Source organism: Pleurodeles waltl, chromosome 8 (genome assembly GCF_031143425.1).
Source record: "Pleurodeles waltl isolate 20211129_DDA chromosome 8, aPleWal1.hap1.20221129, whole genome shotgun sequence".
NCBI lineage: Eukaryota > Metazoa > Chordata > Amphibia > Caudata > Salamandridae > Pleurodeles > Pleurodeles waltl.
The window spans coordinates 876,233,826-876,251,803 of record NC_090447.1 but is presented as its reverse complement, the minus strand read 5'-3'; the positions used below and the strand labels follow the sequence as shown (position 1 = coordinate 876,251,803).

Below are 17,978 nucleotides of genomic sequence, written 5' to 3'. Positions count from 1 at the left end.
CAGAGCAGTTTACTCTGAGGATATTTTTGAATATGACCATCTGCTCACCGTTTTTCACCCTAGAGTTCAACCGCTGAGGATCAATAGGAGATGGAGACATACCCCGTGTACAGACACCTGGTGGACCTGGCAACCATGGAGGACAGGCACATTATCCTAATCTACAGACTTGATAGGGCCACAACCCACAAGCTGTGTGCCCAATTGGAGCCAGACCTGATCTCAGCTATCTGTCACCCCACTGGTATCCCCCCTCTTGTGCATGTCCTATCAGTGCTCCATTTCTTGGCAAGTGGCTCCTTCCAAGTGACAGTGACCATGGCAGCAGGGATGTCACAGCCTATGTTCTCAAACGTGCTAACCAGAGTGTTGTCTTCCCTGATGAAACACATGCACAGATACATCGTATTTCCCCAGGTGGAGGATTTGGCCACAGTGAAGGCTGACTTCTATGCACTGGGACCTATCCCCAACATCATTGGTGCTATTGATGGTACACATATTTCCTTTGTCCCCCCCGGAGAAATGAACAGGTGTTCAGAAATTGAAAGAGCTTTCACTCTCTGAATGTGCAGCTAGTGTGCCTGGCGGACCAGTACATCTCCCATGTGAATGCAATGTATCCTGGGTCTGTGCATGATGCCTTTATCCTGAGGAATAGCAGCATTCCATATGTGATGGCTCAACTCCACAGGCACAGTGTGTAGCTAATGGGTGAGCCCATGGTCCCCACCCAGTGTCTGTTGGTATATGGGTGTGGGTTTGGCCCTAAGGGTGAGTGTCTGTCTAACAGGTATCCCTCGATATTTACAAGTGACTCTGGTTACCCCAACCGCTCATGGCTGCTGACCTCAGTGAGGAATGCCAGGACAAGGGCAGAGGAACGTTACAATGTGGCACATGGGCGAACAAGGAGGATCATTGAGCGCACCCTTGGCCTCCTGAAGGCCAGGTTCAGGTGCCTCCATCTGACAGGTGGATCCCTGTGCTACTCACCCAAGAAGGTCTGCCAGATCATCGTTGCATGTTGCATGTTGTACAACATGGCCTTGAGATGCCAGGTGCCTTTTCTGCAGGAGGATGAGGCTGGAGATGGTCATGTGGAAGCAGCGGAGCCTGTGGACAGTGACGAAGAGGAGGCAGAGGAACAACAACAACAGAGGTGGACAACAGAACAACTATAATTCAACAGTACTTCCAGTGACACACAGGTAAGACACTGCAACCTCACCTTCCATTGCTGTTTTGTGAAATGAATTTTCTCTGGCTGGCTGCTGTTCCCACTACTATGGCCACTTATTGTACCCTTTAACATGTCTATTTGCAGATATTTGTGCCCTCCTGTGGCTCCTGGTGTATTGACTGCAGCACATTACAAGTCATAACTATGTATACATCACTGTACAGTCTATTTGCAGTTAAACAACTACATGCTTAAATCATTTGACATACTCCATACTTGTTTTTCCAAGGGTGTTTATTTCAGTGCTGAGAAGTAAATGGGGATGCTCAATGGGCTTGGGTGATGGCGGAGGAAAGTCCAGGATAGGGTCCAGTCTATTTGTATCACAGGTACATTTTCCAAGGGGGCATAGGAAGGGGAGCAATGGCAGTAGATGGTGGACAGGGTGACAGAGTGGGACATAAGGGTGACAATCAGGAGAGTCTTGTTTCCTGGCGGGGGTCTTGGCAATGTTCTCTGGCTTCTGCCTGAATCGCAGGGACCGTTTGCGGGGTGGTTCTCCTTCTGCAGGGGGCGGGGTGCTGGTGGCCCGTTGTTCCTGTGGCGGGGCCTCCTGTCCACTAGCGTCAGCGGAGGTGGAAGGCAGTTCATCGGTGTGGCTAGTGTCAGGGACCCATTGGTGTGCCACTGCCTCCCTCATGGTGTTGGCAATGTCTGCCAGCACCCCTGTAATGATGACCAGGGTGGTGTGGATGTCCTTCAGGTCCTCCCTGATTCCCAAGTACTGTCCCTCCTGCATCCGCTGGGTCTCCTGCAGCTTGGCCAGTATCTGGCCCATGGTATCCTGGGAATGGTGGTATGCTCCCCAGGATGTTGGTGAGTGCCTCGTGGAGAGTCGATTCCCTGGGCCTGTCCTCCCCTGTGGCACAGCAGTCCTCCCAGCTTCCCTGTTGTCCTGTGCCTCTGCCCCCTGAACCTTGTGCCCACTGCCACTGACCCCAGGTCCCTGATCGTCCTGTGTTTGTGGGGTTGCATGGGGTCCCTGTAGTGGTAGACACACTGATTATTGACGTGTCCTGGGGACAGTGGTATGGGCCTGCTGGGTGGGTGCTGTGCTGGTGGTTCCTGTGGAGGGAGGCTCTGTGGTGGTATCGGACTGTTTCTGGGTAACCGACTGTTCAGAGGTCCCTGATGGGCCAGGTTGGTCATCCATAGCCACGCGTGCAGAGCTGCTGTCATCACTGTGGGCCTCTTCGGCACCTTCTCTCCAGTGATGTTGTGTGGGGGTCCTGTGGGTATGTAAAAGCAGTGATATTGTTACTGCGTGTGACATCTTGTGCATGGGTATGTTTCCCTCTATGGTTGTTATTACAAAGGCAGCTTTGGCTTGTGTGAGTAGTAATTTGGTTGGCTAAGTGATTGCCACTAGTGTGCAGGCTGTGGTGATGGGTGTCCATGCAGGTCTGTGACTGGTATCCATGCATTAGTGGTACATGCAGTGCTAGTTACTGGGATGGGTGGGTTGTGATGGTGGGGTATGTAAGGTGGTGGGGTGATGGGGGTGAGGGTAGGGGTGGGGGTATGTGATGGCATGCAGGTAGGGGGTGAAAGTAGTAAAGATTTGACTTTCCAGAGTTCAGTCCTCCTACTACTCCTGCCAGGCCCTCAGGATGCATTATTGCCAAGACTTGCTCCTCCCATGTTGTTAGTTGTTGGGGAGGAGGTGGGGGTCCACCGCCAGTGCTCTGTACAGCTATCTAGTGTCTGGCAACCACGGAACACACGTTCCCCCGTAGGTTGTTCCACCTCTTCCTGATGTCATCCCTTGTTCTGGGGTGCTGTCTCACGACGTTGACCCTGTCCACGATCCTCCGCCATAGCTCCATCTTCCTAGCAATGGATGTCTGCTACACCTGTGATCCGAATAGCTGTGGCTCTACCCGGATGATTTCCTCCACCATGACCCTTAGCTCCTCCTCAGAGAATCTGGGGTGTCTTTGTGGTAGCATAGATATAGTGTGAGTGGTGTGTGTGAGGATGTGTGGTGTGATGTGTTGGGGTGTGTGCTGTGAGGTGCGTAGCTTGTGTATGGGTGATGGTGCTCTGTGGCTCTGGTTCTGTGGGTGCTCCTGGCGTGTCTCTCTCTCTGTTGTAAATTGTTTGTAATATTAAAGGGTTGTGGGTAATGTGGGTGTGTGTTTTATAGTGGTGTGGGTGTGTGGGTGTGGTGTGTATATGTGTGTTAGGTGTGTGTAGTTTGAATTGTCCAATGTGGTGTTGTTTTGTATGTGTGTGTGTATTTTGAGTGCGGCGGTATGTACCGCTAATGGTTTACCGTGGTTGAATGTCTGCCGCAGTGATTCATGGGTCATAATGCGGTGGGTGGAGTTCTGTTGGTGTAACGGTGTGGGTTTTGTTACCACCATTTTATCACTGACCTTTGGGCTGGTGGACTTGTGTCTGTCTGTATAGTGGCGGATTTCTATGTGTGGGTCATAATACGCGAAGCTGTATACCGATGCGGTTGCGGTATGTTGGCGGCAGTCAGCATGGAAGTAAGCAGCACTTACCGCCAATGTCATAATGAGGGTCTATATATTAAAATACTTTAGATCTGTTGGCCTCTGAATATATTGATAGCAGGTTTTTTTAGAGATCATTAGGTTGAGCACCTATTGATAACCCGACTGAATTGAAGCACATTATAATAGGAGTCTAGGACTACCTTTGTATTACACTTTTAGTGGTAAGATTGTATTTTTTGTCTCCTCTCTGTCATCAATAATATCTATGATGAACATGAATAACTGTTAAAGGACAATTAATGTGGATATATATGTTATTGAGCAAAGACAAACTGAGCTTTTTGTGTTTAAAGCATTCACTCTCTCATATGTTTGATGACAGAAAAGGATTTATTAAACTAAGTAACTGTTGATCCATATGAAAAACAGATAGGTAATGCAAATCATATTTTGATTACGTGTGGTATGATTTTGTGTTATTAAGGATAAATGGCATTATGGTAATTTTAGATCAATTTTGAAATCTATGAAAAATTTGTAACAAAAATTATATATTTCCTGGCGTTCTGATTACTCAAGTATAAATATGTGTTTAATGTGTCTGATATTGGTATATTTATTTTTTGTGAATATTTTGATTGCATAAGAAGTTCCTCAAAGAACAACATCTCTTGACTACAGGTTACTAGCAATTGTAAGATATCAAGGAATCATATATGAAACCAATATAGAATGATACAACTTGGATGCATGTGCAATGCCTGTAATTAAATGGACTTTGATTATGGCATTATATAGCTCTTTGGTATAGAGTGCTGAGCATAATTTGGTTAAATGTACTTTATGTGATCAGGGAAACATTTTTATGGCACCCTTTAATTGCAGAATGTGGTTAATGATCCCCTTGTGCTCTAGTACCTATAAAATGTCTAAGTTCTAGGGTATATGATTAATATGGGTGGCCTTTCCTATAGCCCCAATCACCAATTGTAAGTCATTTGTTTACATGGAAACACTAACACACCTACTATGAAGGTCAAAGGATATGAAAGAGTGCATATTAGTTGCCTCCCCTGAGGCAGAAAAGGCATTTTACCAAGTAAAATTGGGATTTATATTGTAATTGCCACGTAGATTTGGTATAGGGCAGGAAGTCATATCTAAAATCGAATGGCTATATAACCAACGAACTGCATAAATGAATTGCAGTAGCTTTTTGTTGAACCCCATTCTGATTAAATGTGGCACAAGATGGGATGTACCCTGTCCCTTCTCCTGTACCTCCTAGCATAATAGCCAAAGGCCTTCAGGGCACCCCATTTAGCCATCTAAATAGATTTAGATGGGGCCCTTCTCTGTCTGTGTTTCTTCTAGGGGAATGACAGTTTTATGACTATTACAGTTCTTAGCATTAGCAGCTCTAATGTCTAGATCAGTGGTACCCAAGTTGTGGTCCGGGGACCCCTGGAGGTCCGTGAAGCCTCCTCAGGAGGTCCGTAACTGCTTAGAAAATTAAATAATATTAACAGATTAGGGCCCATGCTTTCAGTACTGACTCAGTGGGGGAGTCCCTGTATTCCAATAATGATACAGTAGGGGTCGCTGAGATCCAGTAACGATAAAGTGGGGGTCCACAGAAGTCAAAAGATTGGGAACCACTGGTCTAGATCTTTTTCACATTTCTGAGGCTACAAAGTGAACTGGGAAAGTGTGAAGCTATGCCCATATCTTTTTTTAAACATTTATATTGTTTTGTTTAGTAATACCAAAAAGGACACAGTGCCTGGTGCCAGGTGAGTGCCTGTTACAAACAATGATACAAAGTGGTAGGACATCAGTACATCAAAAGTTTCCACAGTAGTGCATGAGGATAATGTAAGACAAAACAATCGGCTAATCAACAAATTAGTAAGCATGGCAAAACAAATTATCCAGAGTAGTGATTTTGGGATTAGGGTGCATCATCGATATCATCTGGTAGGTCTAGTCTGTAATGGTCGATCCAATTGCCCCACACTTTGCGGAACTTATGTGGGTACCCGTGCTCTTTTATGTTACTCTTTCTGCTGCCATGTAGAGGTCCATTCTCTTTTTCCATTCAGCCATAGTGGGTGTGTCAGGTCTCCCCCAGTGTTTGTCCAGGTCCCTTTTTGCTACCACTAGTCCTATGTTTCACAATAGTAATTTCATCCACCGCATCAGGTATGCCCAGTAGCACATATCTGGGGTCTTCATGTATTGATGTCCCTAGTATAGAGCTCTGTTCCAGAAGTACCTTTTGCCAGAAAGAGTGAATGACTGGAGATGTCCACAGTGTGTAAATGAGATTCCTCTCTGTCTCCTGCATCTCCGGCAGTCTGGAAAAGCTGCTCTACCTGTTCTGTGGAGGTGGACCCTATCATAGTAAGTTCTATGTAGGATTTTGAGCTGAATGATTCTGAATCTAGATTTGCTCACTACTTCCTGCAAAAACATTAACGCTGCTTCCCAATCTAAGTTATTTAGTTCACCCACATTGGTTTCCTACTTGGTCCTTAGTGTCAGTAGGCTGCCAGGCATATTATTGTTAATAGTTTTATATATGTAAGAGACTGGCTTCTCTTGCATCTCTCCCATCAGAAGCCAGCCCTCAGGAGATCTGTTGGGATGTTTTCTGCTTTCCAGGCATGGGCAAGCTGTAGATATTTGTAGTGTTGCTTATTGTGTAGTTGAAATTCCCCCTGGAGGGACAAAAAGGCTTTCAGGGCACCCCCTTCAATCAGGTCACCCACTTTAGAAACACCTCTGTGGTCTCAGGCTGTAAACCCCTTCAGTTTGCCAAAATCTTTAAGATATGGTCCCACCCATAGTGGAGTTTTCCAGGTGATCTTTGTTGCCCATGCCAGACATTTGCTGGCCCTACACCACGCTTCGAGGGTCACTTGGATGGCGGATCAGAGGCCAGTCGCTCCTTTCTCCCATATAGATAATGATGATAGGGGCGTGTTTGAAGTTGTGCTTTTTCAAGTGCATAGAATGGGTGTGATTGCCATTCACATGTGTCCAGTCATTGATTGCTATTTGATGGGATGCCCAGTAGTAAGCCCGGATATCTGGAAGGGCTATCCTTCCCATTGTACTGGTTGCACTGTAGTGTTCAGATCGCTATTCTGGGCTGTCTGTTATTCCACAGTAGTTTCCTAAGCTCGTATTCTATTTTGACAAACACATCATCAGTGATTTTATAATATGTATTTTGTAGGGCATGCAAAAATTTGGGGAGAGTGATCATTTTAAATATTGCTGCCCTGCTGAGTATTGTCAAGGGGAGTTTATTCCAGTGGTCAGCATCTATATCGATTCCGCCAGTCAGGTAAGATAAAGCAGGATATCATCTGCATATAATGAGATCTTTTCTTCTGGGATCAAGGAGCCAGTCATTTCGAAGCCCCTTATGTTTGGGTGTGCAAGAACCCTACACACCAGTGGTTCCAGAGTAAGGGCTAATAGGAGAGCGGAATGAGGGCGGAATGAGGGCAGCCTTGGCGAGTCACTCTCCTGATAGGGAATTCTGATGACAGGGTACCATTGACTCTTACAGCTGGTGTGGGTTCCTTCTATAGTAGGCCAACCCAGTCCACAAACTGCGGCCCAAACCCCATTTTCCTCAGAGTTTGCAACATGAAGGGCCAATGTATAACATCAAAGGCCTTTTTGACATCCAGGGAGACAAACATTTGACGGTCCTGCCTAGCCTGGACTTTCATCATCCAGTTAAGGAGCCATTGAAGATTTGCTCTAGTGGAACTCCTGGGCATAAAGCTGGATGGGTCGTTATGCACCAGGGGAGAAATAACCCATGTACGTCCAGGTGCCAGGATAGTAGCTAGAATCTTGGTTTCTATATTAATCAATGAGATCGCCTGGTAGGAACTGCAGGCGGTCGGCAGCTCTACGGCCTTGTGTATCACCGCAATAGTGGCTCTGTGCAAGTCTGATGGGAGGATGCCATCCTCTCTCGCTCTTGGATATAGTTTATGTAGTTGGGGAGCTAGGCTGTCTAGCTGCTTTTTAAAGAATTCGGCCAGGAGGCAATTGGATCCTGGGGTTTTGCCCGAGTTTACTTGAGATATGGCAGCCTGAACTTCAGCAATGGTGATATCTGCGTCTAAAGCTGTGCAGTCATCACTAGAGAGAGATGGTAGGTTCACCTCACCCAGGTAATCTTATATCTGGGCCAGACCTGCCAGAGAGCGGTCTTTTTATGTGATCTCATAAAATGTTGCAAATTCCTCAGCTATTTCCCTATCTGGGGCATACAGGGTGCCTCGGTTCCCTGACACATTGTGTCTCCACTTCATGGCGGCTTAGCCAGGTTATAATTTCCCAGCTTTTCCCAACATCATAAAGACGATGTTGTGTAGCTAGCATGTGAGTGGGTGCTTCATCAGTTGCTGATGCTAAATATGCGGCTTGCAGAGTTTCAGCTCAACTCACTGTTAGGGGGGTTGGTAAGCGTGTGTTCAGACCCTCCACCTTTAGGAGTTATGTCTCAAGCTGCTCTAGATTTCTAACAGTCTCTTTTTCTTGAAGATGATAGCCTGTATCCTATCTCGCATTACTGCCTCAAATGTTTCCCAAAGCATAGCGGTTGATTCAACATAATCTTTATTTTCCAGGAAGTAGAGCACAGACTCTGTACGGATCTCTCGTAAGGTAGTGCTGTCCCTCAATGACCAAGCGTTTAATTTCCATTCCCTATTAGTCCCTCAGGGTTTCTGCCCTATCGTTATCCAAAGCAGAGAGTGATCAGATAAACCTCTAGCCAGATTTTCTGCCCGGTGGATCATGCCTATCTCCCCTGGTGGTGTGAAAATATAATCTAGCCTGGAGTATACTTTTTGTGTCCCTGAGTAATATGAGTAACTTCTATTGCGAGGACGATATCAACGCCATAGGTCTAAGAGCCCCAGTGTATCAACAAAACAAGCTAATGTGTGATTCTACCTGGGATAGGAGTTACACCTGATCTGTACCGGTCAGGGATCATCAAATTGTTAACATCTCCCCCAAGGATATGTAGAGAGGATTCAGCTTCTAAAAGGATTTCAGTGAGTTTGTTTAGTGTGTATTGTCGAAGGCGGGGTGTAGACACTAACTATGGTGGCATTCAGCTGTCCCCAAATGCCCTGGACTGCGGCATCAGTCCCACATGGATCTAACCATGATTTTTGTATTTGGAAAGGGGTGGATTTTTGGATCAGGACTGCCACCCCCCTGGATCTCGACAAGTATCCTGCGTGCACTAGCACAGGCCAAGAAGTGGCAATGGGTTCCCCTGAGATGTGTCTTGCAGTAGGACTACATCCGGGTTCATGTGCTTAATATATGCAGTTACTAGGCCTCTCTTGATTTTATTACCCAGCCCATTTACATTCCATGGAGGGATGAACCGGTGCATGTGGGCTGGGTCATTAAGGTGTGTTACTCTTGATGAATTGTAATTTGAGTGTCCCCCATAACAGTGAAATACAAATTTTGTGTGCCTGATATGTTCTCCTACTAATCAAATGAAACAAAAAACATGCTGAACAGAGTAAACATAACAAGCAAACTGCAGTCCCCATCCCTCTCCTTACCCCCTCTCTTCCCGGCCACATACACCCTTATAGTACCCCAGGGAATCACTTTGCAGGTCCGACTTGAGGGGTCTGTAGACCTCCCTAATCCTAACAACCTGTATGTAATTATAAATGCAAATAAAATTTAAGGAACAAAAGATGATTGCTCTCACAGTCTTGTTTAGCCAGTCTTGGGGAAGAGAGGGAACCACCTGTCCGGTGTTGGTTAACAGGTTCACCAGCCAATCCTACTCTCCCCAAAGTATGTCACACACTCTACCACAGTCTCCGCAGTCGTCACCCAGCCACTCTTGTTTGGGACAGTTTCATATATAGAGGAATGCTATGACAACAGCTATGGTCCAACTCAACATATACGCATACAACAAATCATAAATACATCAGTCTCCTGACACTGCCCTTCAACTATCTCGCAAAGTTACAGGGTGAGCTGAAAGGTCACTCCTCTAGATTCATACTCACACTGCAATAGCGATTCTCTAGAGGGTGGGTACTGGCCCATATCATCCTCAAACTGAACAAATCAACCTTTCAAACTTAAGAGTCTACCAGTACATCACTATGTTCCTGCTCTATTACTGGATCCCGTGTTGGCTCGATCATGTCACAGCTCAGTTCGCCTTCACTAGATCACTGGATATTTCCCTCTTCTCTCACAGGCAATGAGGACATTGGCATGGGCACTGCAGGGGCCCCATAACAGGGCCCCACCAATGAAAATCGCGACGGGTGCAACTGCACCCGTCGCACCCTTTCCACTCCGCCGGCTCCATTCGGAGCCGGCATCCTCGTGGAAGGGGGTTTACCGCTGGGCTGGCGGGCGGCCTTCTGGCGGTCGCCCGCCAGTCCAGCGGGAAACTCAGAATAACCGTGGCGGTCTTCTGACCGCGCAGCGGTATTCTGATGGCGGAACTTTGGCGGGCGGCCTCCGCCGCCCGCCAAAGTCCGAATGACCCCCTTTGTCTGATAATGATAGCCTCTCATTTGCTTCTTGTGCCTTTTTTGCCTGGGATCTGTTTGCAGGTTTTCCGGTGCGTTTCCTACATTTCTGCTTGGTCTACCATTGTTTTGCCTGTGCCCCAAGGTCTTTCCTTCCAGTCGGATCATCCATATCTGTCTGTCAGGTACGTAGTTGGGGCCCCTTCTCGAGCCAGGTCCAAGCCTCTTCTGTTGTGGTAAAGAAAAGGGATTTTCCCTTTAGCTTGGCAGGGAATAATAAAAAAAAAAATGTATTTCTAGGGTGCAGAGTTTTGCCTTTACCGCCTCAAAAGACCTCTGCTGCTTTTGGACTTCGCAAGAGTAGTCAGGAAATATTTGTATTGTGGAGGATGCAAACTGAATTAAAGGCAAGCATTGCCCTTTCCAGAGTATTGCATCCAGGTCTTGGAGAGTCAGGTGTTGAGCAATTATTGCACGCGGTAGAGTGCCTGGCGGTGGCCTGGCCGCCAGCGCTCTATAGGCCCTTTCTATGACAAAGCAGGTAGAGAAGGTGAGCACAGGGAAGGTGGACTGAAACCAGTTGCTCAGGAAATCAGACACGTTGGACCCTTTGCTCCCTTCTGGGAACCCCAACAAACGTAAATTGTTGCACCTCAACCAATTTTCAGCATCATTGACTCTCTTTAATAAGTCTTTGTCCTTAACTTAATGTCTGTCAGATCTTAGTTCATGGGTCAGGTGGTGTCCTTCACTTCACACATTCTTTTCTCCGTTGTTGTCAGGTGTTCTGCTACGTTGAAAAGATCCTGTCTCAGAAGACAGACTTTCGAAATGGACATCTCCAATTTTTTATTCCAGTGCTGCCCTCATTGTGGGCAATCTAGTGCGTGGTTCAGTCCACAGGCCTCCCTCACCTTCCAGGGCTCTGGGTGTCTGTTCCCTTGCTATCCGGCACGTCTCTTTGGCACCCCTGGGGCCCATTAGCTGTCAGTTGCATAGGGAGTTCTCACTCTACCCCGACAACTATGGTTTTGCTGAGCTCCCTGTTTCATTAGGTTTTCTCTGTTTAGTAGCCTCTGTGAAGAACAATGTATCACTTTTTCTGGCACCGGGTGCTGTCCACCAGTGACCTCCACTCTCACCCCTGTGTTGTCACTGGTTGCAGGCTTAGCCTTTCACTCGGTAGGCCCAGCACGGACCGGCGACGTACATCTTTGCCCAGCCCAGGCCCGTTATCTGAATACCCTCCAGCACAGCCCAGGGTCGTTCTCAATCTGCTGTGGGCATCATCCCCCAGGGGAGTGGGTAAGTCTGACCTCCACGTGTCTCTGCATGCCACTCTGGGGCCGAGTCAGCCACCGGCTGCCAGTTGTTGTGGCTCGTGGTCGAGCCACAACAACTGGCAGCCGGTCGCCTCACCTTAGCGGAAAATTAGCAAATCTGATCTGGGTAGTGCAGCGCAAGTCAGCTATCGATCAGTCAGGTCAGGCTCACTGAAGCACCCCTGAACAAGCCGGGGATGCGAGGTGTCCCTTTTCGATCCCTGTCCAGGTGGCCACCGTCTTGGACACTCAGCACTGTTCGCCACAAGGGGGCGATTTTCCCCCCAGGCAGGGAATATCACACACAATATGTGGTGGCAATCAATCTGCCCACGGGGTGCAGGCAGGCAGTATTCAGGGTTTGCAGGGATCAAGGTTGTCCGGGGACACAGAATTGCTGCAGCATTACTCTGTGTCTGGTCGGAGCTTGACTCAGGCAAGTTTAGCCTGCCATCTTGTCAGCCACACCCCTCCATGCCCATATCTTACACCACTGTGAGGGCTTACAATGCAGATTTTGAAAGGTATTGGTTCATAAGGGCTTGAGAAATCTGAGAATCCTGTTCAATAGAGATCTTGACAAAATGGTCAAAGACAATGTATGTTCTCTTATGCCCAAGAGCTGCATAGACTTTACACGGTGGACTCAACTACAACATTCATTGTGGGAGAGAGTGCAAGTGAATAAAACAGTATAAGTCCAGAGATCAACCGCATCTTTGGACTACAGCCACTGCTTGTTGATCAAGCCATTGTTTCACCATACCGACTCTGACAATAAATCATTTGTGTGGGGCTAGCGAAACCAAGATTGAAGTCTATCAAACTGCACACCTACACAGAATCTGGAAGTCTATGACCACTAAATATGAGATCCTCTTACTTGATACACCGCATAATGCAACTGACATAGAAAGAAATTGACGCAGAAAGAAATCTACACTGCAAACATTGAGTAGCAGTGTTGTGAAATCACAAACCCTTACCCAACTCGACAGCCAACAACAGGATAATTGTGGCCTCACTAGTCAATGGGGAAACAGCCCAATAAGGTAGCCCCTGGATCTTTACTTCTGTTCCTTCTAAGGAAATGGTGGTCCGATCACAGGGACATCACCATCTACTTTCTCAGGTTCCAGAGGAACAAAAAAGAATGCAAGAGCTGACTGAGGAGAGTTTCCTCAAGTTCTTCTTCAATGCATCAGGAACCGGTTGGGCAAACATCTGTTATATGTATTAGAATACCCAAAAGACAATCCCTTTAAGTGTAAGGGTAACACAAGGAAGCAGTGTCAGGTCTCTGTGTAGTGAAAATTGAGAATATATACTCTAACCCCTTGAGAATCACCACCCAGACTCCCTGCTAACAACTTTGTACCATGACTATACAAATAAGGACTGGACAGCATTATTTGCATCTCACAGAATACTATGGGAGAAGTGATAGAAATGTGCCTCTTATTATTTGAGTACTTCCAAAATGAAAATTAATGTTGATTATATATGTTTACCATTCTATTGTTTAACATTGATGTCCATGTTTGGGATGGTCTACGTAGATATGTAGGCATGTACAGATGTAAGTATATAATTTGTATTTATAATACTGTACATGAAATATCAGAACAATGTTGGGAACTCCACTGAAGACACTGGTATGACCTGGGCTAATAATGGCTGATATAGGCCTTCTGGCCAAACAATCCAATATTTTTTGCTCTGCTTCTCCGTTTTTAATTTAGAAAATTCTGTCCTCAGTAGAGGGAATGCTCCAATAGCCTTATAGCCCTTCTATCTCGGGCTTTACTGGTTGTAAAAAGGCCCTCTTCCTCGTTCTAGGCCCTCACCTGCAGTTCAACCTATAATTCAAGTTCAGGACCTTTAACAACCAACATAGCCCTCAGCAGTGGGCTACAAGGCTATAATCAGTGCCATGCTTGACAGGAGTGTAATCTTTTATTAACATTTTGTATTGTAGTTCTCTTCTTGTAATGATAGGCATTCTTTGATTGTACTGAGAAATCTAACTAAGAGGACAACTGTGTTAGCCATTTTGCTGAAATGATGAGAACAACAAACCAAATAATTTTCTTTTTCTAATTGTATATCTGAACAACCAATACACACCACTAAATTTTTTGTAAACAACAGAACTTTTTGCTTCCTGGCTTTTTGTTAAATACATATTTTTTAGAACAGACACATATGCAAACACACATAAACAAAATCCATGGCACAAACCATAAGTTCAGATGCCTGGAGTGCAATATCATATTTATTACCATTGAAGGAGAAGTGGGGGGGCATCATGACCCACTTAAGGCTTTCTTCTCCTTTAAGTCATAGCTCCTCCAAGTTTTCAACAATCCTATTAAATAGCATATTTCACTCTGTGAATTGGTTGTACTACTGAATGTTGCCCCCTAGAATATTACAGTACAAGAACATTTAGGACAGACTATCGGGGGACAAAATATTGAAAGGTAAGTTAATATAGAGATCTAAAGGTTTACTATTTCTAACTCCTTCAAACTCTCTCTATATATATATCACCAAGGCACATATATGTTGAGTTCAACAAGAAAATCTAGACTTACTTACCTCTTGATATTTTATTGTTGCTATTTTTCCTTCGGTATTGTGTCCCATCGATATTCTGAGTCGATATTCAGTGCGCACACCTTGTAAATCATACACACATACACACACACAAACACACGCACGTTTTTTGTTAACATCTACATTTCTAACATAAACGCTTTACATAATTTACAGAATGTGGCATGGTAAAACAAAATCGCAGCATGAGCACCATAATCAGCAGACATAGTTAAAGGGGGGACCAATGATGCAGTATATAAGAGCTCAAAAATCTTGGAATTACAAGGTGTCCTGGAAATAATCTTGAGTTTGAAAGTGTGTACTGAAAAAGTGGACAGGGTTATGGTTGGAGTTGCACTCAGTCTGGGAGAGGTTGTTTTTTTAGTGCTGTTGATGGAAGAAAGGTTGCTTAAATTAAAACATATTGTCATGCAAATGATTAAGATTTGGAAGGGGCACATGGTCTTTGTGGTTGCTGAGGAACTAGAGCAGTGGTCTCCAAACTTTTTAATGCTGCACCCCCCCAGTTGGAAAATAAAAATCCTTGCCCCCCCTCAGAATTCTTCGCAATTATTTTATAAAGATTGCAATGTTTAAATATGGCTAGACCTATTTAAACATTCCAGTTAAGTACTGTTACCTTTATTTATAACAATACAATAAAATATGTCTGCTTAAAACAAAGCCCTGTTATCTGTAAAATGTTTATTTTGGCAAGAGGGTGGCGCCCCCCCTGGGATCACTTGGGGCCCCCTTAGGGGGGCCTGCCCCCCAGTTTGAAGACCTCTGAACTAGAGGGTTTGACAATAGACTAAGTGATGAGGGATCTAGGCGATGATGGCCTAGATGGTGTCAGGAGAAATAATTCAATGGATGGCTCACAATACCAAAATCAAGAACCTGCCATCTTGTAGAGTATAGATATGGACATGATGTTAGGAGTTGTCAGTTACCTGAATGCAAAGAGAAACTGTGCATCTTCTGAACTCCGGTCCTTCACAATTTGCCAGGTGCAGTTGAGACTGGAAAGGTTGTACACAATACATGACAGGTTCTCTAGAGGTGCTACAGGAAGAATTGATTACAATTATCAGTAGGAAAACAAACATGCCTGAACTCATTCTGCTCCATTAACTACTACTCCGATATTTTCGTTCAGAAAATATCAAAATATGACGTTAGTGAATGAACGATGTGAGTGGGTGAATGAGTGATATAACTGAGGTGAATAATTTGAGTGTATTGAGTGATAGTGTGGGAGGGTGATGAGAATGTGTGAATACCGGATGCATATGTGAGAGAGCGTGCATGTTTGCCTGGGAGTGCACTGTAGATCTGGGCAGAATTTCAATGACCCTTGAGTAATCAGAGTAATTTAGGTAATTCCATGTTTCTCTTTGACATGGAATTACCGATAATAACACATTTATGCCTACTTGTGTAATTAAAACTAGTTTTGGGGAAAAAATCCTACAGTGAGAGCACATTTAGGGAGTGTGAGCAGCTGCTCGTGTTGCTGTTTATGTTCTGTTGCATTTAGCTCTTTAATTTTCTTAACGCAAAATACATCCGCACATCCATTTTGAACATCCACGAGCAACACCCACCCCTAGTGCATTGTACACATTGATGGTAAAATCACTATTTTGGAAGTCGTCTGTTATTTCATCAGGGTAAGAGAATGATCTGATGATTCTCCAACTCAAATGCACAATTGTTCACTATCCCAAATGGGGAAGAAGGGGAGTTCCAATGATGTAGGGGGCATCACAGTTTCAGTGGAGAATATCTGTTTGGCAAATTATGAGAGAAACAGGAAGGTAAGGAGGTAATACTTGTGTATAGAATGACAATACTACAGTATTTTATGGTAGCACCTGGGTATGATAATTGTATAGGGCCATATGGTGGTTCTAATTTGGCATATAATGTTACTACCTGGGCAGTAAAGAGCTGTTCATAAATATGGTGGCTGCAATTGAACATGCAGCATAGGATGGAAATAGCAGGGCATACTGAGACAGCGCTGTAGAACAGTGGTTCCCAAGCTGTGGTCCGGGGACCCCTGGGCGTCCGTGAAGCCTCCTCAGGGCTGCTTAGAAAATTGAATAATATTAACAGATTAGGGGCCAGATGTAGGTAGAAATGGGATTGCGACTCGCAATATGCAGAATGGTGTCCCTGACACCATCTGCGAATCGCAAGGGGGTCACAAAGACCCACCTCATTAATATTAATGAGGTGGGTCACAATTTGCGACCCCCTTGCAATTCTGCATAGCGATGCGAACACCCCTTCTTATTTGCGAGTCGCATTCCCATTTTGTGGGTCGGTACCGACTTGCAAAATGGGAATGTGCATCGCGATGCACGTTTTGCATGTTGCAAACTGCAAATTTCGCAGTTTTCACCATGCAAAACGCTTCCTACATCTGGCCCTAGGTCCCATGCTTTCAGTACTGACTCAGTGGGGGGTCCCTGTATTCCAATAATGATACAGTGGGGGTCCCTGGGATCCAGTAATGATAAAGTGGGGGTCCACAGAAGTCAAAAGATTGGGAACCACTGCTGTAGAATATGAGAGATGTAATGAGGCGTATGATGGCTGTACTTTGGTGTATGCTGATTTATGAGGGTGTCAGATGACTGTAGCTCAGGATGTGAGGCTGGACGTATTGATGTGAGGCTTTACTTGCATACAATTATTGTACCTTTGCATACACAACTGTTTGTGGCAACTGAAGGTTGTATAGTGCCATATGTTTAAAGTTGACTATGCGAGGTCATACCTGTGACTTTGGGTGGCATCACCTACGCATCTGAGGCTGTACTTAGCAATATGGTGGTGCCTAGGCATATGATAAGAATACCTAGACTTGTTGTGACAGTGACAGGATGCATGATGCCAGTTATTGGCATATGATGGCTAAATGTGAGGATATGATAAATGCAACTGATGATATGATCGTGGGAGCCTGAACATATTGTTACTGTCCCTCCACATATAGCGCATTACTTAACTATGGAATGGGAGAACATAGACTTATGATATCTACGAAAGACAAGCGATTGCCATACTTTGGCACCTGATGGTAGTGTTGTTCATACACATGAATGCCATGTTACAGCATAAGACTGAATGTCTTTGACAGATGAAGACAGGACTTGGATGTATGGGGTGTACCTAAACATGTAATGATTTTACCTTGAAATAAGATTGCTTCACAAAGGCTTATGATGCATGATGTATATTCGAGTTCAGTAATAGTGCTTGAGAATATGATGACAGAACCTATAAAAGGGATGGTGGAATGTGGGCATTTTTTTGAGTGTGCCTTTTCCACGTCATGATAATGCTGTGAATAGAATACCAATACAATTAAATATGATGGCTGTTTGTACTACTGAATATCGACCCCCAGAATATCGAGGACAGAAGATTAAGGGACAAAATATTGAAAGGTAAGTGCAGATTGGGATGCTCTAAGAAAGTCATTCTTGGCCAAAAGAGGTTCAGCTGACATCATCTACGTGCTCGCAGTACTTAGCCCCCTAGAAGCATTGTAAGTTTTGCATCCAGCTAGAACTTATTAGCTGGGCCTGTATAACGCTTTATAAAGTTGCATGTGGCACTTTAAGTAATACTCTGAAGAGTATTTTACATTGAAATTACATTGCATGCCGGTCGCCTAGCCTTCAATGCTTTAATGAAATTACTTGTAGTCAAAGGAGGGTTAGCTGATAACACTCAGATGCTCTGTCCACCCACCTCCTTAGAAGCATTGTAA

General features: G+C 45.0%; 1 protein-coding gene across 5 annotated transcripts in view; it reads right to left on the bottom strand.

The window, feature by feature from the left end:
* LOC138250365 (interleukin-5 receptor subunit alpha-like) overlaps nucleotides 1–17,978 on the bottom strand; it is a 318,270-nt gene that overhangs the window by 190,011 nt on the left and 110,281 nt on the right. For all 5 annotated transcript variants that reach the window (XM_069205163.1, XM_069205165.1, XM_069205166.1 and 2 more), the window contains one exon: nucleotides 15,145–15,256. In XM_069205163.1, the coding sequence (XP_069061264.1) occupies nucleotides 15,145–15,256 (112 nt within the window). The remainder of the gene's footprint in view (nucleotides 1–15,144; nucleotides 15,257–17,978) is intronic.